This window comes from Oncorhynchus mykiss, chromosome 32, assembly GCF_013265735.2.
Source record: "Oncorhynchus mykiss isolate Arlee chromosome 32, USDA_OmykA_1.1, whole genome shotgun sequence".
Taxonomy (NCBI): Eukaryota; Metazoa; Chordata; class Actinopteri; order Salmoniformes; family Salmonidae; genus Oncorhynchus; species Oncorhynchus mykiss.
In genome coordinates, this window is record NC_050572.1 from 31,344,902 (window position 1) to 31,370,510 (window position 25,609).

The following is a 25,609-nucleotide window of genomic DNA, read 5'->3' on the forward strand; positions in this document are numbered from 1 at the left end:
GTTACTACGTGATTCCATGTGTTATTTCATAGTGTTGATGTCTTTACTATTATTCTACTATAGTACAATAGTACAACTAAAGAAAAACCCTTGAATGAGTAGGCGATTCCAAACTTCTGACTGGTACTGTATGTATTTGAACATTAATCGAAAGAAAGTTCAAATGTAACAAGTAACTATATTTGTTACATTTCAGGAAAATATTTAGCAGAGGATGGTTTCGATCCATCGACCTCTGGGTTATGGGCCCAGCACGCTTCCGCTGCGCCACTCTGCTACTGTTGCAATAGCACGATCCTAGCTATTTATTCCGTTTTTCTGATTGCGGTCTGCACGTCGGCGTTGTGTTTTTGCAGTTAGCAACAGGTAGTTAGTTCCATTTTGGGCCCTGACTTCCGTCCGTAGCTGTACTCCATCTAGTAGTCTAGCTGACCGGCGTTGGATGCTGGTGATTTCTCTGTGAATATCTACATTAAAACATCAAAACGTCGTACGCAATGAGGTAATTTTATGCATTTGATAAGACCGTAATGTTGGACTATATCTATACAGTATCAAATTCTAAAAGAGTTATAGACATATGGAATTTAAAGGGGTGGTTTAGAGGGGGTTGCATTATTAGCTAGTTTACGTGTAGCGTGCTAACGTTAGCCCAGCTAGCCCACTTTGTTAGCCAGGTGGCCTGTATCATAGCTTATCTGGTGACTAACTATATAGCTATTATAGCTACCTATCTACAGAGATATCCATCAACTATCTTGCTAGTTAGTGTATGATTTGCTAGCTAGCGCCCTTTATTAGCTACCTAGCTAAACGTGCTTTGTTTTGTCTAAGTAAAATCAATGGACGAATGAATGAACCAACAGTCAGTAGCTATTCATGCTATGCTATAGTAGCAGCTAGCTAGTCATCTGGCTAGCTGCTGCTGCTTCTAACACAATTTAGTTAATGTGGTAATTGCCATCACTCAACTAACTATATTAATAATGTAATCAATTTCAGAGGCGATAGGGGCAGGGGCCGTGGTGGCCGGTTCGGCTCACGTGGAGGACTGGTGCAAGGGTGAGTAGCCAGTTAGCCAGTTGCTAACATAATAATGCCCACAAATGTAAATTTAACCTGTCCATTGTATGATTTAGGCCTATGAGATTCAAGATTCATGAGGTCACTTTGCCAACAGAAAGAAGAAGAAGAATTCATAGAAGAATGTCTGGCACAATATAATATGCATTGATGTTTCCTTGTCCCTTGTTTCAGGTATCGGCCATTTGTCCCCCACATTCCCTTTGACTTCTATGTGGTGAGTATTTGCCACTATGCCAAGCATCCTTCCCATACTCATGCACCAAGGGTTACGTTGAAGTGGTGCAGCATGTAGCTCACATGAATTGAAATAAAGAAAGAGTATGACCATAATCACAGATTATAATCAATGGATATCAGCTCACATACACACACACTCACAATGGTCTAGTAATGCTCTAGTCGAAACAACAGGGATCTTGTCAAAGTAATACAGTAGCGCAGATAGGGATGTCGAGTGGACAGTGCTAAGTTGTCTCTCTGTTTCCCCCAGTGTGAGATGGCCTTCCCCAGAGTAAAGCCAGCAGCGGATGAGACTGCCTTTAGCGAGTGTCTACTGAAGAGGAACCAGGACCTCAGTCCTACACCCGCAGAGCAGGTAGAGAACACATACATTCTCTCTCTCTTAAACATTCAACACACTTCCCTCGGTCAAACCACGCTCGCTGGATCATTTCAGTCAAACTGTTGTATGCACACAGCAACATATTCCTTTCAGCTATGTGTTAAAAAACACTCCTACACTATGTCCCCATAGAAGTCTTTCAGTTGACTCCATGCAAACTCTCTGCTCTGACTTTCAGTCCTCTATCTTGTCCCTGGTCACCAAGATCAACAACGTCATCGACAACCTCATCGTCGCCCCCGGCAACTTTGAAGTGGTGAGTTCCAGAGCTTGGTAGAGATTAGCGTGCCAAAATGGATATGCATCTGTATTGGATAACATATTTAGCCATGTACAATAACAATGGGAATGGCTTTCTCCTCTCATTCCAGCAAATTGAAGAGGTACGTCAGGTAGGCTCATACAAGAAAGGCACCATGACAACGGGACACAACGTCGCTGACTTGGTGGTCATCCTCAAGATCTTGCCCACATGTGAGTTGTGTGTGTGTGACCCAACAAAGCAAAGCCCAGTTGTACATTCATTAACTGGTCTTCAAATGTCAGCATAGTGTCTCAGATGTTGATTGCTGCACAGCATTTTGCATCTTTGCTGGGTTATAATACGAATTAGTCCTCATTCTGGACTGTATTTCCCAGAGCAGCCATTTTTGAAATTGCGTCTATTGGTTGTGCTGAACCCCCATAATGGAAGTTCTCTCTCTTGCAGTGGAGGCTGTCGCAGCTCTCGGCAACAAAGTGGTGGAGACCCTTCGCACACAAGACCCTGCTGAAGGTGACCTATATTACACAGTTACGTTTGTTTTCATGTAGCCACAGTGAAACATCAGTCACAGAAGTTAGATTTAGCTTTCAATAGCATACATTTTACTCATATTTAGCTTTATTAGTTTGTCATGCCATGTTGTTTAGTGATGAATTCATATAAAAGTAGAAGGATAATGTAGGCACACTGGGTAATGGGGTATTCTCGATCTTCAGTGGTTATGATCTAATGTTGCCAAGTGACTGCCTCTCTGTGTCCTAGTTCTCTCCATGCTGACCAATGAGACAGGCTTTGAGATCAGCTCTGCCGATGCCACAGTGAAAATCCTCATCACCACCGTTCCCCCCAACCTGCGCAAGCTGGACCCCGAACTGCACTGTACGTGCAGACAGAAACCCACACACAAACACGCAGTACAATGTGATAGAATGTAAACATGAGCTGCAACATAAGTACACTCATAGAACTACAGAAATAAGTCAAAACACTCACATAGATTCACTGGGATTGGCAAACAGCTCCCTATACCATGCATGTCATACAGAAGCATTCATTGTAGACTGGAGGAAGAGTGTGTGTGTGTCTTAAAGTAGATGGTTCCAGGACCGAGTTTGGGAAACACTGCTGTAAGTGGTCACATTGGTGTTGATCTTGATATGGTCTCTTTCTCCCCAGTGGACATCAAGGTGCTGCAGAGTGCTCTGGCCGCCATCCGCCATGCCCGCTGGTTTGAGGAGAACGCCTCCCAATCTACGTAAGTCACCGTTTTACCCTTAACCTTTTAGTCTTTTACCACTCACCTGGTTTACCCTCCCAAACCGATATCTCCTCAGAATGTGTTCCAAGTTTTTGTAGAAGGTCCTTACACCTCAGGCTTCTTTTTTTTTCACGTCAAGGAGGAATAGAGGGAGGCTTTTTAATCTAAATGTTTCAGTCATCATGGCCTTTGTCTTGAAAAATACTGTCTCCCTTCAAGGATCAAGTTGGCGCCGACTAACTTGATCCTTTAACTTAAGTCTTACTCATGTCCTGTTTGCTGCTGTTATTTAGGGTGAAAGTGTTGATTCGCCTGCTGAAGGATCTGAGGGTGCGTTTCCCCGGGTTCGAGCCTCTCACCCCCTGGATCCTGGATCTACTGGTGAGTCCATTGCACTGACCATAGTTGCACTGGATGTACTGGTTTGGTCACTACACCCACCGTTATCACGACTCGGCACTTAACATGTGATACTAGTAAGCCCACTGCATTCACCGTAGTTATGCTAATGTTCAGTTATACTGGAAATACTGGTGAGGACGCTACGCCTACCATTAACACAACTACTGGTGAATCAATAGCATGTGATACTGGTGAACGTTGGCACTTGGAGAGGCATGATAATGGATGATTTAGCTATTCATTTGTTGTGGATTACCACACACAGAGCAAGTCCCCTGGCTAATATGTTTTGTCTGATTTTCTGTTGTTGCTATCGTATTGACCCAAACTGAAAGCTTGTATCGCATCACTTCAAATCTAAAGGATGTTTAAGAAATAAAAAGCGTTTCATGTGTGTCTTCTCAGGGTCATTCTGCAGTCATGAATAACCCCTCCAGACAGCCCTTGTCACTCAATGTGGCTTACAGGTGAGCCTCCCCATTCTCTCAGTCAGTGCTCGATGTATCTGAGGTTGTTTTCTTATGACTTACTATTAGATATAGTAAGTTTTTCTGTTATACATGTATTTCGTACCACATTCCACTATCATTTTGTATTAGACACCCATATTTCCTCAAGTGTATGCACCAAGTTGTTTTTCAACTGGAGGTGTCTTTGTTGACAGTGTCTCAATTTATGAAACGTTGCTGGCGGTGCCTATTTTTGCAATCGGAAAGTATTCAGACCCTTTTCCACATTTTGTTACGTTACCGACTTATTCTAAAATGGATTAAATTAATAAATGTCTCCAATCTACACACAATACCATATAATGATGAAGCAAACAGGTTGTTGAATTATTTTTGCTAATTTGTAAAAAAAAAATATATATATATATATATATAAACAGAAAACCCTTATTTACATAAGCATGCAGACCCTTTGCTATGGCACTCGAAATTGAGCTCAGGTGCATCCTGTTTCCATTGATCATCCTTTAGATGTTTCTACAACTTGATTGGAGTCCACCTGTGGTAAATTCAATTGATTGGACATGATTTGGAAAGGCACACACCTGTCTATATAAGGTCCCACAGTTGACCGTGCATGTCAGAGCTAAAACCAAACCACAAGGTCAAAGGAGTTGTCCATTGTGTTGAGGCATAGATCTGGGGATGGGTACCAAAAAATGTCTGCAGCAATGAAGTCCCCAAGAACACAGTAGCCTCCATCATTCTTAAATGGAAGAAGTTGGGAACCATCAAGACTCTTCTTAGAGCTGGCTTACTGGCCAAACTAATCAATCGGGGGAGAAGGGCCTTGGTCAGGGAGGTGACTAAGAATCCGATGGTCACTCTGACAGAGCTCCAGCGTTCCTCTGTAGAGATGGGTAAACCTTCCAGAATGACAACCATCTCTGCAGCACTCCACCAATCAGGCTTTTATGGTTGAGTGGCCAGACGGAAGCCACTCCTCAGTAAAAGGCACATGACCGCCCGCTTGGAGTTTGCCAAATGGCGCCTAAAGGACAGACCACGAGAAACAAGATTCTCTTGTCTGATGAAACCAAAATTGAACTCTTTGGCCTGAATGCTAAGTGTCATGTCTGGAGGAGTCCTGGCACCATCCCTACGGTGGTGGCAGCATCATACTGTATTGATGTTTTTCAGCGGCAGGGACTGGGAGACAAGTCAGGATTGAGGGAAAGATGAGCGGAGCAAAGTACAGAGGGGTCCTTCATGAAAACCTGCTCCAGAGCCCTCAGGACCTCAGATGGGGGCTAAGGTTCACCTTCCAACAGGACAACGACCCTAAGCACACAGCCAAAACAATGCAGGAGTGGCCCAGCCCAAGCCCGCACTTGAACCTGATCGACCATCTCTGGAGAGACCTGAAAATAGCTGTGCAGGAACGCTCCCCATCCAACCTTCGAGTTTGAGAAGATCTGCAGAGAATAATGGGAGAAATACAGGTGTGCCAAGCTTGTAGTGTCATACCCAAGAAGACTCAAAGCTGTAATCGCTGCCATAGTTACTTCAACAAAGTACTGAGTAATGGGTCTGAATACTTGTAACATGTAATGTTTCCGTTTTACATTTACAAAAAAATATATAACCTGTTTTTGCTTTGTCATTATGGGCTATGGTGTGTAGATTGATGAGGGGGAAAACTATTTAATAATTTTTAGAATAAACCTGTAACGTAACGAAATGTAATAGTCTGAATACTTTCTGAATGCACTGTGTATATTTTCCCTTAAACGTACCACGCCCTTCCCTTGGAGTAAACTAATGGACAACAACACTTAGGCTTCTACTTCCAGTTTATACATACTATATAGTTGTTTTGTTTGTTTTTCGTCCCATCCTTCTGAAAGTGAGATGTTGTAATCTGAATAAAGGGAAAAGGCCATTCTTGATTCTTCATTTTTGTTTGTTGCTCTTTTCAGGCGCTGCCTACAGATGTTAGCCGCTGGACTTTTCCTGCCAGGCTCAGTAGGCATCACTGACCCCTGTGAGAGTGGAAACTTCCGGGTGCACACCGTCATGACCCTCGAGCAGCAGGTAATAATTTCGCTTTTAGGTGCCTTCATGGTGCAGGGGTGGTGAACCTTGGTCCTGGTGACAGGGTTTGCGCCAGCACTAAAACACTAAATTCATTTCCATTATCATATGTGTTTGGTTAGGATTATTGTCTGATGAATCACATTGAGGTATGTGAATTGAAAGTGTGTTTGTTTTGTAGGACATGGTGTGTTTCACTGCTCAGACATTGGTGAGGGTGCTCTCTCATGGAGGGTACAGGAAAATCCTGGGCCTGGAGGGTGATGCCAGCTGTGAGTCTCTCATTCTCTCGCATGTGCTCACACACACACACACACACACATACACCATTTTCTCAAAGTAAACATTAAACAAATCTACCTTACTCTCCCAGACCTGGCTTCGGAAATGTCCACCTGGGACGGCGTGATCGTCACACCCTCCGAGAAGGCCTACGAGAAGCCGCCAGAGAGGAAGGAAGAGGAGGATGAGGCGCTGGAGGAAGGAGGAGATGTTGAGGATGAAAGCATGGAGACACAGGAATGAGAAGGACCCGGAAGGTGGTGAGCTGCCAGGTACCAGTAGCCAGTCAAAAAAAAACAGGCTCATTACCAGGCTAGCTAGCTGCCTAGCTTGTTACAGCTCCTACAGTAGCTTTGTTAGGGCTTTAGCTAACTTAAGCCATAGTTAGCTAGAATCGTAACGTTCTATAAATTAGCCTACTTTGCATAGATGCTAGTTGAAAATCTCATTGAGTTAACAAAATCAACATAACATTTTGTTTATGGAAAGAAGTCATTGTAATTCCAAGTCATAACAAAGTAAACTATGTAGCCAACTAGCAGTGCTGCCACACATCAACTCACCAGCAAGAGAGACTAGCCAGCGATAGTACTGCATGGTGCCATAGTGCATAGCGCCATCTACTATATCAGTGTTATTGGCAAGAATTCAGCAAAATCAACTCCGCTTTACACAGATTATAATAGGAGAGGGTTTGCGAAGGATATTATTTTGTCTTTGAGAACCACCCCAAGTTCAACTTCAATTGTAACCCTGTGGGCAGAGTGATGGTTGTGCCAGATATCCTCTCTAGTAAGACAAAAAGGTCAAGGGTTAATGGGAGACAGGCAGCGCCATCAGCGTTGCGAGTGACAGAAGGCCAAATGGTGTTAGTGGTGGGATCCAATTCACCCTTTTACCCATACAATGTGCTCTTAGGCTTAACAACATTTTATTTTTCTCTTGTTGCCATCCAGAGGATCCTGTGCCACGTCTTTTAAACAATCGTTTACCCCTGACCCTTTTGGAAACCCTTCACTCGCCCATTTGTCCTTCATTGAAGTTCATGTCCACTAATCATGAATTGACTGCATTGACCTGGACCAAAGTGCGCCAACTGGACGGACAGACTTGCATATAGACTGTTACTGGTCCCTCAACGCCCTCAACAAAAATTCAATTCATGATCTTCTCAAAAGGGGCGGGTGTCACTATCAAATTGTATTCCGTGTGTTTGTGTGGTTTTTACTTTGTAACAGCAATGATGACTAAATTAAACAGCTTCTTTATTTTAATCTGCTTCTTTATGTAAATGTATACATTTAGAAATGCATATCCCTATTTTCAAATGTGTGGCTAGATGGATGGGTGGAATACATATGCCCCATGCTTGTGTGAATACGCATACTTCATTTTTAGATCTGGTCATAGAATGTGTAATTACCTCCACAGAACCAGTCTGTACCCCAAATTTGACAAACTTGTTAATGTTTTATTTGATACTTTATTGAAGCACAGTTCAAATTAAATGCTGTTTTGCAGTTCAGATTTAAGATACTTCTGGAAAATGCCTGGATCTTTCAAATGGTCTCATAGAGATTCTGTGAAATGACTAGAGGGGATATATCACTAAACCCTCAAAGTCCATAATAGGGTGAAAATGACATCCATCTTGGTCAGGAAGAAGTCCAAAACCAGTCAAATTGGAATGAATGGCAGTAGGGGCAATGGTGTGGTGTTACCTGCTTCTACTTATGCAGGAACATAAAAGTAAGGCATGGGATGTATCATAAATTGTAATGGTATTATAGTCAACATAAAATGCTGTCATATAGTTCTAAATACAGTTTATACAGGTTTTATACACATTTTCTATATAAATAGTCCCTATCGTCAACTGATTTCAGCCAATGAATGGCTGTGGATTGACTGCATTGTTTGAATGAAATGTTGGCATATTGGCAGTTAATTTGATAAATGTATGGAATACTTTCTCTAAAACTAAATGCAGATAAATTCTTCAAATTCATTGTTTTACACTATCTATTCACCGCACTGGAAAGCCATGGTTGACCAACTACTTTCTCATTTTGAAGTTGAAGTTACCACAATTGAATTAGGACTTAAAGTAATATAGTAGGGTCTAATGATCTAACTGAAGAAGACTGCATAACATTAGAACAACTGAGGACCAGCCACAAGTAGCACCGCATGCCTGTAGGTGGCATCAGAGTAAAGGATATTGCATATGGCAGCCAAGCTCAACCAACTTTTGCTGAAATCCCCCTTATGGTCTATCAATCAACTCTCCAATTCAAGCTAATCACACTGTACCTTGATCTTATATTTACCATATATCCTAATTCTATTCTTTAAGACTTTATTCAGAAACAGGATATTCATGATATTAGATTGCATTCTTATGTATAATGCTTTATTACTGGTCTCTATGTGTTACCTCATCCAGCTCCAATATGTAGCTTCCACCTGGATGACACACGGAAGCCATTTTGTGCCCGAAAACTATGCTCACATCTGCGATTATAGCAGAGAAGTGAGCGTTTGTTCCCTGACCAATCTGTTTCACTTCTGAAGGTTTACGCAGACAGACTAATTGAATAACAGAGTATCTGGAAAGCCATCATGCACTTTATGTGCCTGCTCTGTTTTCTGTTGCTTTTACCAGACTGTTCAAGTCCCTCCAATGGTGTGTTTACTGAGTGAATTTAGCCAATTAGCTGCAGTGAATTAGTGTCTGTGTTCCAGATGGCCAAGTGATCTTGTTTTTGATCCAGTAGACCTTATTAACCCAACAGTGACCTCGTCCAGATAATCGGACCTCTTGGCTTTACAGCTAAAGTGTTGGGTTGACAGTAGCATGGGTTCAGGCCCTGGTTGGGACTAAACCCTGACTTGTCTATGTGAAATGTACAAAGGAAAAATACATTTCCAATGCTGATTATAAAGAGAAACATTATTTTAGAATACAACAGCGACAGTGTGTGGTGGTAAAGCACTACAGTTGAATCATATCTGATAAACTGGATAGGCCTTATTAAGTATCCAAGCCCAGGTCCTTTAGCTATATTGTAGTTCGTTGGATTACAAAGATCAGCTCCTTTTCAAACAAACGTGACATCCTTCCAATTTTCCAACAACTAAGTCACACCTGTAAATGCCACATCTTGTGTTCACTTTCCATTTCCCTCCTTTCTGAAGTAATTGCCTAGAACGGCCTATTTTCCCCCTGCAGGAGGTAAACTGGGATGTGAGAAGCAGTTTACTCAGTCGAATAAAGCTGGCGCTCGGAATCTCGGATCCCATTGAGTCACACTGAGTCACACAGCTGTTCCTCTCTACGTGCAGGCCTTTTTTCTGATGCTGTCTGGTCCAAACGAGTATGACATTGTTGCCGCCTGTTGCATTGAAGGCAAGGGAATATAAAAAATAATTCAATCAGTGTTGAGCTAAATTGAGCGAGCTCAACTGTGAATGGTTCTGGCACAACAACAAAAAGGTGGGGGAAGCCAGTTTGGATTTGGCATCACTCCTATTAAATCCCATTGAGAGCATACCTCATGGACAGTATGTAAGTGTTGCATCGTGTTGTGTTGTCCTCCAGAGGCTAGTTAGCCAGCTAGCTAAAATTGTCGCTTTCCTAAATTAGCTATGGATGGAGAAAGGGATTTGGACTTGTGGTTTTACTTAATTCTCCATTCTGGCCAATGATTATAATGGTGATTCTGATCCAACCATCAATTCATACATGTGCCCCTGGTCTGAGAGGATGGAAGTTCAATTCATGTAAAGAGACACAATTGTGAGCTGAGAGTAGCCTAGATGCAACACCCTCACTCAGACTCTTATTAAAATAGTGCAATGTGAAGAATTGTTCACAAACTACTCTTGTAGAGCATTTGGAGACACCATGAAGTCTTACTTGTCATTGGCTGAAATCCTGGACATTTAGTCCATGAAGCCTTATATACATTTTCCAATAATTATTTCCCATAGAGTGAGCGCTATCTCATCTGTTCCTTCAGAGAATCCTGGTTGCATACGCAGTGCAACCTTTTAATATCTCAGGTCCAGATCAGACACTAATTCAGAGGATGAAAAGTTAGAAAATCTACAGGAGTGAAATTTGACACCTCCGCTCTATAATCACTGTCCTGGTGACCAGGGCCGGTCCTTTCCATTCTGTCGCCCTAGGCGCGACCAAAAGATGCCTCCCAAAACTATTGCAGTCCTAGTATTTGGTATTTTAGTAGGATCCCCATTAGCTCTTGCAAAAGCAGCGCCTACACTTCCTGTGGTCCACACAAGACTTGAAACATAATACAGAATGACATATCAATAGACAAGAACAGCTCAAGGACAGAACTACATACATTATTTAAAAAGGTACACACAGCCTACATATCAATGCATACACACAAACTATCTAGGTCAAATAGAGGAGAGGCAAGGTGTTGCTTTATCTGTTTTTTGAAACAAGGTTTGCTGTTTATTTGAGCAGTATGAGATTGAAGGATGTTCCATGCAATAAGGGCTCTATATAATACTGTGCGCTTTCTTGAATTTGTTCTGGATTTGGAGACTGTGAAAAGACCCCTGGTGGGATAAGTGTGTGTGTAAATTGACAATGCAAACTATTTGGGATTTTCAACACATTGTTTCTTATAAAAATAAGTTATGCAGTCAGCCTCTCCTCAACTCTTAGCAAAGAGAGACTGGCATGCATAGTACTTATATCATCAGCCCTCTGATTACAATTAAGAGCAAAATGTGCCGCTCTGTTCCGGGCCTGCTGCAGCTTAACTAGGTCTTTCCTTGCAGCACTGGACCACACGACTGGACAATAATCAAGATGACAAAGCTAGAGCCTGCAGAACTTGCTTTTTGGAGTGTGGTGTAAAAAAAAGCAGAGCATCTCTTTATTATGGCTAGACCTCTCCCCATCTTTACAACCATTGAATCTATATGTTTTGACCATGACAGTTTACAATCTAAGGTAATGCCAAGTAATTTAGTCTCAACTTGTTCAACAGCCATACCATTCATTACTAGATTCAGCTGAAGTCTAGAACTTAAGGAATGATTTGTACCACATATAATGATATTAGTTTTATTACTGGCCACCCAATCCAAAACAGTCTGCAACTCTAAGGTTTTAAACCACTTAGCTGTGGTTGCTGATGCGCATATAGTTGAATCATCAGTATACATGGACACAAATACTTTGTTTAATGCCAGTGGCAGGTCATTGGTAAAAATAGAAAAGAGTAGAGGGCCTAGAGAGCTGCCCTGTGGTACACCCCACTTTACATGTTTGATGTTACGTACGCCTCTTGGCGGAGGGAACACCCTGCTACAACTCGACTCCCCGTGGAGTGAAAAAGTATGTGATCGTAGGTGCGGGGAAGGACGACAGAGGCAGAAAAAATGAACGTTTTACAGGGAATTTATTTCCTTAACACTGTAATGTGTGAAAAGGGGGCTGGATGGAACCAAAGCAAAGAAAGTAAAAGTTAGAGTCCCCTCTCCTACCTTACCTGCCTACCTAATCTTAGCACCACCTGGCGCGCTAACCAAAATACAGGGGGTGGTCCGCCCAGGTCTTACCTAGTGTGCATAAACAGATTAAATACTACAAGTAATGTATGCCCGCAGCCCTCTTGCCTAAACAGTCCCAAGGTGCGCTCCCCCCCTGGAATCAAATGAAACGGAATAATTCACCAATACCTAGTGAACAATTTCAATAAACCAAAAACACTAAGTCCTATGGCATACACATACCTCTGCAGGAGCGGCTACAAAATACTTTCAACATCTTATACAGACCAACAACCAACACAGAACATACAAAGAAGCTCTCCCCCCTGGGGCAGGAACACTGGCTTCTCAAGCTGCAGAAGGAGTCGGTAATTGATAAGCCAGCTGTTTCCCCTGACGAGAGGGCGAGGTCAGAGCTCCAATCAGTGATGGGGCCGACCAATCAGCTGATTGAGGAATCCAGGATTCCATTTCCTGAAATACACACACACACCCAGAACAACACAGAAACTGGGGAACGTAACATTTGACATTAGAGAAGCTTCCATTAAAGAAAACCCTCTGAGTTCTATTAGATAGATAGCTCTGAATCCACGATATGGCAGAGGTTGAAAAGCCGTAGCACATACGTTTTTTTCAAAAACAGGTTATAGTCAACAATATTAAAGGCTGCACTGAAATCTAACAGTACAGCTCCCACAATCTTCTTATCAATGTCTTTCAACCAATCATCAGTAATTTGGGTCAGTGCAGTACATGTTGAGTGCCCTTCTCTATAAGCATGATGAAAGTCTGTTGTTAATTTTTTTACTGAGAAATAGCATTGCAACAGTTTTCTAAGAGCTAGCAGCAAGCGTATGGGTCTGCTGTTAGAACCAGTAAAGGACGCTTTACCACTCTTGGGTAGCGGAATTACTTTGGCTTCCCTCCAGGCCTGAGGACAAAGGCTTTCCTCTAGGCTCAGCTACCATCCTCAGTAGCTTTCCGTCTAAATACAGCCCCAGATCGATTCCAATCATTTTCCCACCTCTCCCACACAAACTTTACAAAATTCAAACTTGCACTGCTTTTCTTTCATTATTTGTTTTTTTATGCATGAATAGAATTGCTCACTGTTCGTTGTTCCTGCCTAAGTTTGCCCACTTTGACAATGAAATAATCATTAAAATCATTGGCAACATCATATTTTTGTGTGTTGTGATGAATAAGCCATCGGATTTGATGAAAGATGGTGTTGAATTTGTCTTTCTGCCCATAATTTAATTTAAAGTACTCCAAAGTTTTCCCCCCTCATTCTTTATATAATTTATCTTGGCTTCATAATAAAGTTTCTTCTTCTTTTTGTTGAGATTAGTCACATAATTTCTCAATTTGCAGTAAGTCAGCCAGTCAGATGTGCAGCCAGACTTATTAGCCACTCCTTTTGCCCCATCTCTTTCAATCATACAGTTGTTCAATTCCTCATCAATCCGTGGAGCCTTAACAGTTCTAACAGTCAGTTTCTTAACAGGTGCATGTTTATCAATAATTGGAAGAAGCAATTTCATAAATTCATCAAGTGCATCATCTGGATGCTCCTCATCAATCACATCAGACTAACAAATATGTTTAACATCAGTAAGCAAATGATGTTGTAAAGATGTCTAAAATATGTATTTTCCAGACGTTGCCATTAGGTTCAGTTTAGGTTCTGAATGAAAGGCGAAAAGGTCATTTCTGTATGTTTAAAATACATATTTTACCGGACATTGAAAAAGCATCTTGAAAAATATGTATTTTTCAGAGATTTGAAAGTATGTATTTTCCGGATGTTGAAATCAGGCACATTTTTGGGTCTGAATGAAAGTTGAAAATAAGTAATTTATAGACATCTATGTTTAGGCCAAATCTAAGCTGGACAAAATCTGAATCTATGATTGGTTCAGATTTGTTGTGGACCAAAAACCAATGGATGTAGAAATCAAAGCCGGTCCGTATCTGCACCAAAAAAAGACGCCAAAAAGGTGGCGGTTTCAGGTCTGTGCTTACGGAGGTGTAGGCTACAGTTTTGGTTAAAATATAATGTTATCTATGTCTACCGTTTGTAAAACACACAAAAAAAAGAGACACCAAATGGAATGTTAGCGCAAATGGAATTTTATGAATTTAATTTCACCTTTATTTAACCAGGCAAGTCAGTTAAGAACAAATTCTTATTTTCAATGACAACCTAGGAACAGTGGGTTAACTGCCTGTTCAGGGGCAGAACGACAGATTAGTACCCTGTCAGCTCGGGGGTTTGAACTTGCAACCTTCCGGTTCCTAGTCCAACTCTCTAACCACTAGGCTACCCTGCCGCCCCAATGCCCATCCATGTGGTAGGCGAACCATTAGTAAAACAGGCCGTTGCGTTCACTTTATTAGTCCTGATTCATGTGACTAAACAATTTGTCAGTTTAAGCTCTGAATATCAGCTACCCAACTTTATCAGGAGTTATCCTGAGCCTATTTGCAATGTGTTTACACAGCCGGAAATGCAGAAGTATTTTCTTTTTCGCTACGATCAGCAATTGAGGGATACAAACTTGAAACCACTGATCATGACAATGGGGTGAAACACCTGGACAACAGTTGTGATGGTCCATTCCATATTGTCCATTTTACTTTGACCTGTCCTGTTTTTTTAGGATATGTTGTTTGTTAACATGACAACGCGTTTTTTAATTGATTGAGTGCCATTTAGGTTAGGCTATTTGATCGGAGAAACCTGCATGATGTAAAAAGTGTCCGTCTCATTACATTGTCATATATTTTATCTCTAGCCTGTAGGCTATAGAAAAGGCCACATACCATATCCTATATCTGCTACTTGATTTATGTTAATTATATTTTTGACTGAATGTTTGGGGGAGTCCCGCAGCGATGCCTGGAGAGGCATGCTGGTAATGGACAAGCTAAATATTTTGCGCCATTGACATAGCGGCCACTGCTTATCACAGGACGTCATCAGCGCTCACCTAAAAAGCCCATATGCCACTGGTTGAGAGAAATTGTTTTTGGGCAGAATTATGTGAGGCTTTATGTGTTGTTGTTGGAGGTGTGTCTTGGTCAGTTTAGCTCAGAAGATGCCGCCCTCGTCAATCTGCCGTAATAGGTGTTCGCCTAATCCTGCCTAATGAGCGGGCCGGCCGTGCTGGTGACTCATCTTGTATCTCACTCTAGCGGGAACAGTTTTTCAATGGCGCTGTGTCAATAATAGTCCTAATTAAATGAAACTCTGAAAGGACATGCAGCTGCTGGTTGATTCACATAATGTCAAATCTACATCATTAGCTTGCAGTCATATCATATCAAATTACCATAAATTGGTGACTAGGAAGAGTGCCATTTAAACAGGGGCTAGTTGATCTTTACAATCTGCTTGGTTAATTACAGTACTTTTACCAAATCCTTCTATATACTTGTGCCAAGGTAGTAATGGTTAAATGTGCACCAACATTGTTTTGAACTACCATCACGTGACAGAAAATAATGACTCTGTTGACGTATGCCCTCCATTTGATTTTGGCCACACAGTTGATGCTTATCTACGCATCTCACATCCATATTTGCTATGCTCCATACCATGTTGATGCTAACTTGTATTTTGTCCAGAACAAAATCCAGTGTAGACTGGCCATTAGCTTAGCGCTAAAAGAGAAACAATATAATTTTCATCCATATGAGCAGAAATGACCTTCAGGGTCAGGAACTTGAGGTAGAAGTTGCCGCAAACCCTAATTACGTCTGGGCTCTGTGCAGGCTGGTCAAGTTCTTCCACACCGATCTCAACAAACCATTTTGGTATGGACCACGCTTTTTGCATCAGGTGCACGGGGGCATTGCCATGCTGAAACAGGAAAGGGCCTTCCCCAAACTGTTGCCACAAAGTTGGAAGCACATAATTGTCAAGAATGTCATTGTATGCTGTAGCGTTGATTTCCCTTCACTGGAACTAATGGGCCTCAACCAAAACATGAAATGAAGCCCCAGATCATTATTCCTCCTCCACCAAACTTTACAGTATGCACTATGCATTGGGGCAGGCATCCGCCAAAGCCAGATTTGTCCATCGGAATGCCAGATGGGAAAGCGTGATTCATCACTCCAGAGAACACGTTTCCACTGCGCCAGAGTTCGATGGAGGCGAGCATTACACCACTCCAGCCAACGCTTCACAGAAATTTAACAAACTGACTTGTTGGAAAGGGGGCATCCTATGACGATGCTACGTTGAAAGTCACTGAACTCTTCAGTAAGGCCATTTTACTGCCAATGTTGTTATGGAGATTGCATGGATGTGAGCTATTGCCAAATGTACTAATAGAAGGCGTGTCCACATACTTTTGTATATATAGTGTATGTGTGACTCCTCTCCAGTATTACAGTTTTTCTCAATTGTTTGGTGACATGCATAAAAGAAAAAGTGCAAAGCTGTGAAACCTACTCTTGTTCTGTGTTTTTTGTTGTTGACATGTCAAATAACTCCAGCATAGGTTGGTAACTACAGGCCATTAGGGCGGCAGGTACCCTAGCTGTTAAGAGCATTGGGCAAGTAACCGAAAAGTCGATGGTTTGAATCCCCGAGCTGACTAGTTGAAAAATCTGTCGATGTTCCCTTGAGCAAGGCACTTAACCGTAATTGCTTCTGTGAGTAGCACTGGATAAGAGTGTCTGCTAAGTGACTAAAATGTAATCAAGTAACTTGGTCAAATAGAATGGCAGTGATTGTCCTGTAGGTGATGCTGTTATAACCAGTCTCACTCAAATCTGTCGCCCAGCTTGACATTGAAACTTTGTATGTAGGTTTCTTTCCTCATGCTGAACACATTTGCCTCAAGGACCCTTAAGGTCCACCAGGATAGATTTTGGAAAACCAAATAACACCGAATTGTATTTTTTTCTACTGGTGGTGGACTCCGATAGAGTTGCCGGTTTAGATATAGTTGCAACTGTCCCAGCGTCCTTGTAAGAGGACATAATTTACCAGTAAGAGACAGGTGTACAGAACACACATTTATTGCCACACGCAAGACAGGGACACACATACAGCAAACAAGAAGAGGACTGATGATAGCCAAGGTAAGAACCAGAGCAAACAACCAGAGAGAAGAAGAGGTAGAGGCCGAGAGGCCCCTGCTGGAGCTGACGGAGGGAGAGACTGGAGCTGCTGCAACTGTGGGAAGTTAGGGCATTTCTCAGACACACTGGAGCAGGAGAATGTCAAGGAGAGTGGCCGTCCTCATCTGTGCAGGTGGACAACCCATTTAGAAGAGGAGGTGGACAAGTGGGCTACAAAACATAGGATGAGGAAACAGAAGAAGAAAGTAATGAAGAAAACAATGATGAAAAACCAAAAGAGACCTGTCAAATGCTAAAATTGACCACCTGACAAATTGACCATTGACAACCCAAAACCCCCTTATTGACATTTTAGTTAATAAACATAGAATTCCATTTTTGTTGGACACTGGTACCGCGGTCTAAGTGTTGAAAATGTCTGCCCCCCCCCCCCCCCCCCCCCCCCTTGAAAGAAAACAATGCACACAGTTGGAGCGTCTAGAATTCCCTGGATGTGGAGTGGGGAGACGGAAATTGGAAACACCAATTCCTCTGCCTGACCAGTACATTTATTAGGAAGAGATTTGATGTGTAAAATGAATTTATGTTGCCTATACTGACAAAGGATTGTCATTGGGATAGAGAGAAAATGTAATCTTCCCGTGCCTGATGAACTGTTACAATGCTTGGCACCTGAATGTTCTGCATGTTGAGGGGGAGCTGAGAAAGCAATCCTTCTCTTCCCCATTGAATGCTAACTGGGAAGTGTCTGAACACCTACATTGTACTGCTGATGTTCCCCAATGCGAAGATTACCAACAGAGATGGTCAAAACAGAGAAAGTTGAGATAACCATGAATGGGATATACAGAGGAGAAGACTTCGTAGCAGTCCCTGGCTCTGTTCCCAATTGTACCTCATCAAAAGCTTCTGGAACACAATGGAATGATGTGGGTGTTTGAATGAAGAAAGTGATGGAAGCAACTAATTGGGTGGCCTGGGAAGGAGAGGGAAAGTGGCAGCTTCAACAGCAACGTTCTATTCCCCATACTGGGCTACTGCAATGACAGTACCAAGAAAATAACCAATTCCAGTTGAAACCATGCCTGTGGTATTATAAGATAATTCACACATTGATTTGTTAAAAGATATACATGAAGAACTGTGGGCTAAATCCAAGACTGACATTGGATGCATGAAAGGAGCTTTGCCAGTTATGGTCATTCCAAAAAGCACCCACAAAATTCAGTACCCTCTTAACCAGTCTAGGACACAGGTTCCGTTAACTTTCACACATTAACAAGTCCAATACAGCAAATGAAAGATAAACATCTTGTTAATCTACCCATCGTGTCCGATTTTTTAAAATGTTTCACAGCGAAAACACAACATATATTTATGTTAGATCACCACCAAATCCAAAAAACACAGCCATTTTTCCCAGCCAAAGATAGTCACAAAAGCAGAATTAGAGATAAAATGAATCACTAACCTTTGATAATCTTCATCAGATGACACTCATAGGACATCATGTTACACAATACATTTATGTTTTGTTTGATAATATGCATACTTATATCCACAAAACTCGGTTTACATTGGCGCCATGTTCAGAAATGCCTCCAAAATATCCGGAGTAATTACAGAGAGCCACGTCATATAACAGAAATGCTCATCATAAACTTTGACGAAAGATACATGTTTTACATATAATTAAAGATACACTGGTTCTTAATGCAACCGCTGTGTCAGATTTTTTAAAAACGTTCCGAAAAAAGCATACCATGCAATAATCTGAGACGGCGCTCAGGCGTAAATATATTTTTCCGCCATGTTGGAGTCAACAGAAATACGAAATTACATCATAAATATTCCCTTACCTTTGATTATCTTTCATCAGAATGCAGTGCAAGGAATCCTAGTTCCGCAATAAATCGTTGTTTTGTTTGATAATGTCCATTACTAGTGTCCAATTAGCTACTTTTGCTAGCACGTTTGTGTCCAAAAGCTGTGCAAATCAATCCCAGAACAACAGCAAAGGACCTTGTGAAGATGCTGGAGGAAACAGGTACAAAAGTATCTACATCCACCGTAGAACTAGTCCGATATCGACATAACCTGAAAGGCCGCTCAGCATGGAAGAAGCCACTGCTCCAAAACCGCCATGAAAAAAGCCAGACTACGGTTTGCAATCTCACATGGGGACAAAGATCGTACTTTTTGGTTTAATGTCCTCTGGTCTGATGAAACAAAAATATAACTGTTTGGTCATAATGGCCATCGTTATGTTTGGAGGAAAAGGGGGGAGGCTTGCAAGCCGAAGAACACCATTCCAACCGTGAAGCATGGGGGTGGCAGCATGTTGTGGGGGTGCTTTGCTGCAGGAGGGACTGGGGCACTTCACAAAATAGATGGCATCATGAGGTAGGAAATGTATGTGGATATATGGAAGCAACATCTCAAGACATTAGTCAGGAAGTTAAAGCTTGGTCACATGGGTCTTCCAAATGGACAATGACCACAAGCAAACTTCTGGCAAGGTTGTGGCAAAATGGCTTAAGGACAACAAAGTCAAGGTATTGGAGAGGCCATCACAAAGCCCTGACCTCAATCCTATATAACATTTGTGGGCAGAACTGAAAAAGTGTGTGCGAGCAAGGAGGCCTACTAACCTGATTCAGTTACACCAGCTCTGTCGGAAGCTTGTGGAAGACTACCTGAAACGTTTGACCCAAGTTAAAAATGTAAAGTCAATGCTACCAAATACTAATTGAGTGTATGTAAACTTCTGACCCACTGGGAATGTGATGAAAGAAATAAAATCTGAAATAAATCATTCTCTCTAGTGTTATTCTGACATTTCACATTCTTAAAATAAAGTTGTGATCCTAACTGACCTAAGACAGGGAATTTTTACTTGGATTAAATGTCAGGAATTGTGAAAAAATATATTTTCAAATGTTATGTTAAGGTTATGTAAACTTCTGACTTCAACTGTAAGTATTTTGATAGAACCTCCTTTAATAGTTAAGCCATTATCTAATGCTTACCTTAAAATGTAAATAATTATCACAGAGTGGTGAAAGGAGGGAGTGTGAGGGAAAATGTTGTTGTCTGAAAAGATAGCCTTGAATTGTACATAGCATCTCCTCTCACTCTATCTTGGTTCGTGCAGGTGACTGTGACCTCCTCCTCAGATGAATTGGTGGTACGCTCAGAACATTGTTCTCAGATCCAAAAGGAGTATCTCAGTTTCAAGGTCCCGGCTTTGAGAGAAGAAGCCCAGTGAGGTATCAGTCAGTCACATGCAGGAACCAAAGTTAATAATGAATAATGTAAATCATGCTTATATGACTTGTTTGTGTAGCAGTATATAAAGCCTGAAAGGTTTCACCCTTTTCAGAGTTTTCATCAAGCTTGGATTGAGTTTGTGAACCTCTCTGTTTGTGATAATAAAGAGTGATTCATTTAATTTTGACTTCCGGTGTCCTTGGTGTTGAATTTCCACGACATTAGCATCAGTGTTGGCAGCTACAAAGGCTAGGATTCTAACATGCAGCCATGTTGGATGTGGCTATGACCATATCAGGACGTGACTGTGAAGTATGTAACATGGGATTACAGAAGGCAATCCTGACATAAACATCTTAAGGAAGCATATAAACTCAGTTTATGCCCCTTTTTCAGGACCCTGTCTTTCAAAGATAATTCGTAAAAAATCAGATCTTCATTGTAAAGGGTTTAAACACAGTTTCGCATGCTTGTTCAATGAACCATAAACAATTAATGAACATGCACCTGTGGAATGGTCGTTAAGACACAAACAGCTTACAGACGGTAGGCAATTAAGGTCACAGTTATGAACATTTAGGACACTAAAGAGGCCTTTCTACTGACTCTGAAAAACAAAGAAAGATGCCCAGGGTCCCTGCTCATCTGCGTGAATGTGCATTAGGCATGCTGCAAGGAGGCATGAGGACTGCAAATGTGGCCAGGGCAATAAATTGCATTGTCCGTACTGTGAGACGCCTAAGACAGAGAGGCAGGATGGACAGCTGATCGTCCTCGCAATGGCAGACCACGTGAAACAACACCTCCACAGGATCGGTACATCCGAACATCACACCTGCGGGACAGGTACAGAATGGCAACAACAACTGCCCGAGTTACACCAGGAACGCACAATCCCTCCATCAGTGCTCAGACTCTCCGCAATAGGCTGAGAGAGGCTGGACTGAGCGCTTGTAGGCCTGTTGCAAAGCAGGTCCTCACCAGACATCACCGGCAACAACGTTGCCTATGGGCACAAACCCACCATCGCTGGTCCAGACAGGACTGGCAAAAAGTGCTCTTCACTGACGAGTCGTAGTTTTGTCTCACCAGGGGTGATGATCGGATTTGCGTTTATTGTTGAAGGAATGAGCATTCCCCCTGGGCCTGTACTCTGGAGTGGGATTGATTTGGAGGTGGAGGGTCCGTCATGGTCTGGGGCGGTGTGTCACGGCATCATCGGATTGAGCTTGTTGTCATTGCAGGCAATCTCAACCCTGTGCGTTACAGGGAAGACATCCTCCTCCCTCATGTGGTACCCTTCGTGCTGGCTCATCCTGACATGACCCTCCAGCATGACAATGCCACCAGCCATACTGCTTGTTCTGTGTGTGATTTCCTGCAAGACAGGAATGTCAGTGTTCTGCCATGGCCAGCGAAGAGCCCGGATCTCAATCCCATTGAGCACATTTGGGACCTATTGGATCGGAGGGTGAGGGCTAGGGCCATTACCCATAGAAATGTCCGGGAACTTGCAGGTGCCTTGGTGAAAGAGTGGGGTAACATCTCACAGCAAGAACTGGCAAATCTGGTGCAGTCCATGAGGAGGAGATGCACTGCAGTATTTAATGTTACTTTTGATTTTGACCCCCCTCCCTTTGTTCAGGGACACATTATTCCATTTTTGTTAGTCACCTGTCTGTGGAACTTGTTCAGTTTATGTCTCAATTGTTGAATCTTGTTATGTTCATACACATATTTACATATGTTAAGTTTGCTGAAAATAAACGCAGTTGACAGTGAGAGGACGTTTCTTTTTTTGCTGAGTTTATAAGCATATACTAACAGAGCAGTAGCAGCTTATAACGTGTATACAGATCAAATGCACACGAGCCCTAACAAAGTCCACTTACATGTTCAGTGATGCACTAACACAGGGTTGGGGAAGTCTGTTACCTCCAGAAGGTAGAGCCTGTGAATGGCTGGCCCTGGTCAGCTGACTGAGTTCCCTGGCAAACTGGTCCTTAGCACACAGGTGTGAAATGCCCTATGCCTGAATAATAGAGTCAGGCTGAGGCAGGGGATGGTAGCCTACCTCAGCAGTAAAAGCCTACAAATTTTGTGTCTCTTCCAGGGTCAGAGAGAGGGTTAATGAGAGAGGGTTTTTAACACCCATGGTAGATCTGTAAACTTAGTTTCAGAAAAGTTAAGGGATTGCTTAAGAGATGTCTGAGTTATTTATACATCAGGAAATCAGCCGATGTCAAAGTGCTATACAGAAACCCAGCCTAAAATCCCAAACAAGCAAGCAATGCAGATGTGGAAGCACAGTGTCCATTTAAAGCCTTCGTAAATCCACTCCACAGTGGCCTATCAACATGAAACTTTCTTGGGTCTTCAAAACCAATAGAATGATGAACCATGTTAAATTTGGCACTGATATGAAAAAAAAAGCTAACTATTAACAATACATGTGACTATGTAACACCAATGCTCAAAGCCGTCTGCAATCATCTTCTTATGAACCAAACATCAGATTCACTCAGTCTTTACTGGTTTTAAGAAAAAATTGTTGCTGCATTCCTATAGATGCACTTTAGCACATATGCTACTGCTAAAAATACTTACAAAATCTCCTCATGAACCACACATCAGATTGACTCCAGATTTGGAATACAGACTCAATGAATTAGCCTCCAATCAGTTTAAGAATGATTCATTTTTGCATTCAACGTCGGCAATGCAACACCACTAGATGGCACCATGTCACACCAGGGCTATAAGAACTGAACAGATGGACATGGGGCCATAACATTTGGTATGTAAACTTCATGTACATTTCCTTAGAAGCTGTGTGAATATTAAGTCACAGCAACCTTAGATGGCTGCACCAGACGAGTTGGTGGCACTATAGATGTCATTGGCACCATAGGATACTAGAGCACTAATTAATGATCAACTAGACTTTGTCTCATGCAAATGAATGTTAGATTTTAATTATGCAGACGAACAATGTAAAATATTTTGAAAATATTTCACAAATCTTAACAAAACCATTAGCCAAATTGACCCCAGAATTGGTATACAAACTCGATACATTAAGTAATGACTTTAAGAATGAATACCTGCTGCATTCAAAGACCACCAACCTACAGCACTGAGCACCTACTGTGCACAGTACGAAAGTTTTCATTTTGACCAATTAGGAATTTAATGCTGGAGATTATTATTTTTTTTTTAAGTAGGTTAAATCAAAACCATGTCTGGTGTGTTTGATGTTTTCGTAAACTGATTAAAGGGTAACCAATTAACTGTGTCTTTGATTGGTTGCATCCTTTAACTGGGCACGCATACTAATAAGTGTTTAAGTAATGGTCTAACGAATAATGCTTTGATTATATTGTCACAGGTGTGATTCATTTGCATGTTTATGAAATAAGCCTTTTTATTGGTTGATTAATGCATCTGTATTTAAACCCCCCAGTTTGTGTGTGCCAGGTGGATGCCCATAGGAAGTGAATGCAGTCCGGAGGCATGTTGGAGCCCAGGTTTGTTATGGCTTTGTTTGGTGAGAGCAATGGCTAATGGAGTTTGGTTAAGCTGAAATAGAGATATTGAGAAAATGGACGTGTGCTTCCTGGGCTGCATCACTTCCTGTGCTCCTTTTGTTTTCTGTTGGTTTGGTATGTATGTGTGATTTTTAAAAAAATATAATAATTTGAACTACCATGGCTTTTAAAAGTAAAGAAAATTGAAATTGTACGTATGGTAACAAAGTATGCTGAACTGAATTGACAATGGAATAAGATTGTGCTGTAATGTTCTGAAAGGAATGCTGGAAATCCTGGGAAACAACATTGATTCAACCAGTTTGTGCCTAGTGGGGGGGTTGTTTCAACTGTGACTCAGTTGTCTCACTCATGCAGTAGCAGCTCGACTGTGGCGGCCTCGCTATCTATCTATCTATCACTCCTCGACTTGTCGTCTTGCCTCGCTGTTTCTTGTCCACACTTGTCTCCGTGCCCTCTGGAAAGTGATCAGAGCCTTGTGCAATTGGCTGCCCTCTCTTAAACTCAACAATTCCAGCTGCTACCAGGAACTTGCACTGCTGTGATTACCCATGGTTGGCAGCTGCACAACAACAAACCCCCCCCTCCTCCATACGGGGCATGGCGGTTTCCTGCGCTCCCTCTCATGGGCTAACTAATCAGAAATGAGTCATTCAGTTGAGCTTGTCAGCTGTGATGCCTTCTAACGAGCCTCCTGCGGGCTACGGCCTCCTCTGAGGGCAAAGGGTCTGTAAAAAAAGTTGGTAGCTGCTGTAACTGACTTTTTGCATCCTGAGCCAGTATACGACATATACACTGCAGGTCTATGCAATATGTCTATATGGGACTTGCATCTGTTTATTTGTAGTTTTTTTTCCGGTTTACATCAGCCTCTGCCCAGTGACTATTTGCGACGATAACAGTGATTTGTACCTCATTTGTTGTTATTTTCTTGCACTGGCTCAATGGGGTGGGGGTGTTTAATGTATGGGAATGTGAAAGGTCCTGCTACATATGGTATTTACCAAAAAAGAGGTGTGTGTGGTCTATGGTAACTTCCATTTTCAGCTAACGCCAAGATGTGTGTGTGTGTGTGTGTGTGTGTGTGGTACATTCCCTGCTTTTTACTAGACTGTAGCTTACTCACACACTCACAGGCAAACACACACGGTGATGGCAAACCATCATTAGTGAAGCTGCATCATGTCAGAACCATGGAGGCAAGTGGTAACTAGTTTTCTGTAGTAAGATCAAGGCACTCTCCCACTCCCACACAGACCCGCAAATGTGTGTGCGCGTCCACACACACACATCAATATCTGTCACCACAGCGATGTTCGGCTCTCTATTTTACTCAGTGAGACCATTAGCAGCTTTGGAACAGTGTGATTCAGCAGGTTCAAAGGGACAGAGACCAGAGAGAAGGGGAAAAGGACACAGAGAGGTTAGGCATCATCACATGCAACTCGCTGAGCAGAAAATGCTAGTGGGAGTGCAGGGAAAGAGTCATCAAGAGCTGGAGGAAAGCAAAACACCACACAAAGGAATTGTGGAGGTTTTCTAGTCTTATATCTGTACGTTCATGTGTAAGATAGCTAGCTACATAAGAGACTACTGATCTCATGCTATTTTATCCGGAGGTATTCTGTCTTCCACCAGTTAATAGTGTGGGTAGGGAAGAGGGGAGCATGTGTTTAATTGTCAGAGCAGTGTGATGAC

General features: G+C 42.1%; 1 protein-coding gene across 3 annotated transcripts; it reads left to right on the forward strand.

The window, feature by feature from the left end:
* Positions 1-345: 345 nt before the first annotated feature.
* LOC110488285 (interleukin enhancer-binding factor 2 homolog) lies at positions 346-7,994 on the forward strand. Of its 3 annotated transcripts, none has more exons than XM_021560451.2 (15): positions 346-502; positions 1,003-1,062; positions 1,258-1,300; positions 1,577-1,681; positions 1,887-1,964; positions 2,080-2,182; positions 2,418-2,483; positions 2,736-2,852; positions 3,150-3,228; positions 3,525-3,612; positions 4,039-4,100; positions 6,062-6,176; positions 6,358-6,448; positions 6,550-6,730; positions 7,415-7,994. In XM_021560451.2, exons 1-14 carry the CDS (start codon positions 498-500, stop codon positions 6,699-6,701), a joined length of 1,164 nt encoding a protein of 387 aa, XP_021416126.1. In that variant the 5' UTR covers positions 346-497; the 3' UTR covers positions 6,702-6,730; positions 7,415-7,994. The 3 variants fall into 3 exon arrangements, with proteins under 3 accessions (XP_021416126.1, XP_036827073.1, XP_036827072.1); XM_036971178.1 differs by lacking the exon at positions 346-502 and adding an exon at positions 674-865 and having other exon boundaries at positions 6,550-6,718; positions 7,415-7,732; XM_036971177.1 differs by lacking the exon at positions 346-502 and adding an exon at positions 682-865.
* The last annotated feature ends 17,615 nt before the right edge of the window (positions 7,995-25,609 follow it).

Coding starts and splice junctions, on each gene's coding strand:
- LOC110488285 (XM_036971178.1), top strand. Junction 4,101..6,061: donor TCACTCAATGTGGCTTACAG/GTGAGCCTCCCC, acceptor TGCTCTTTTCAG/GCGCTGCCTACAGATGTTAG. Junction 6,177..6,357: donor TCATGACCCTCGAGCAGCAG/GTAATAATTTCG, acceptor TTTGTTTTGTAG/GACATGGTGTGTTTCACTGC.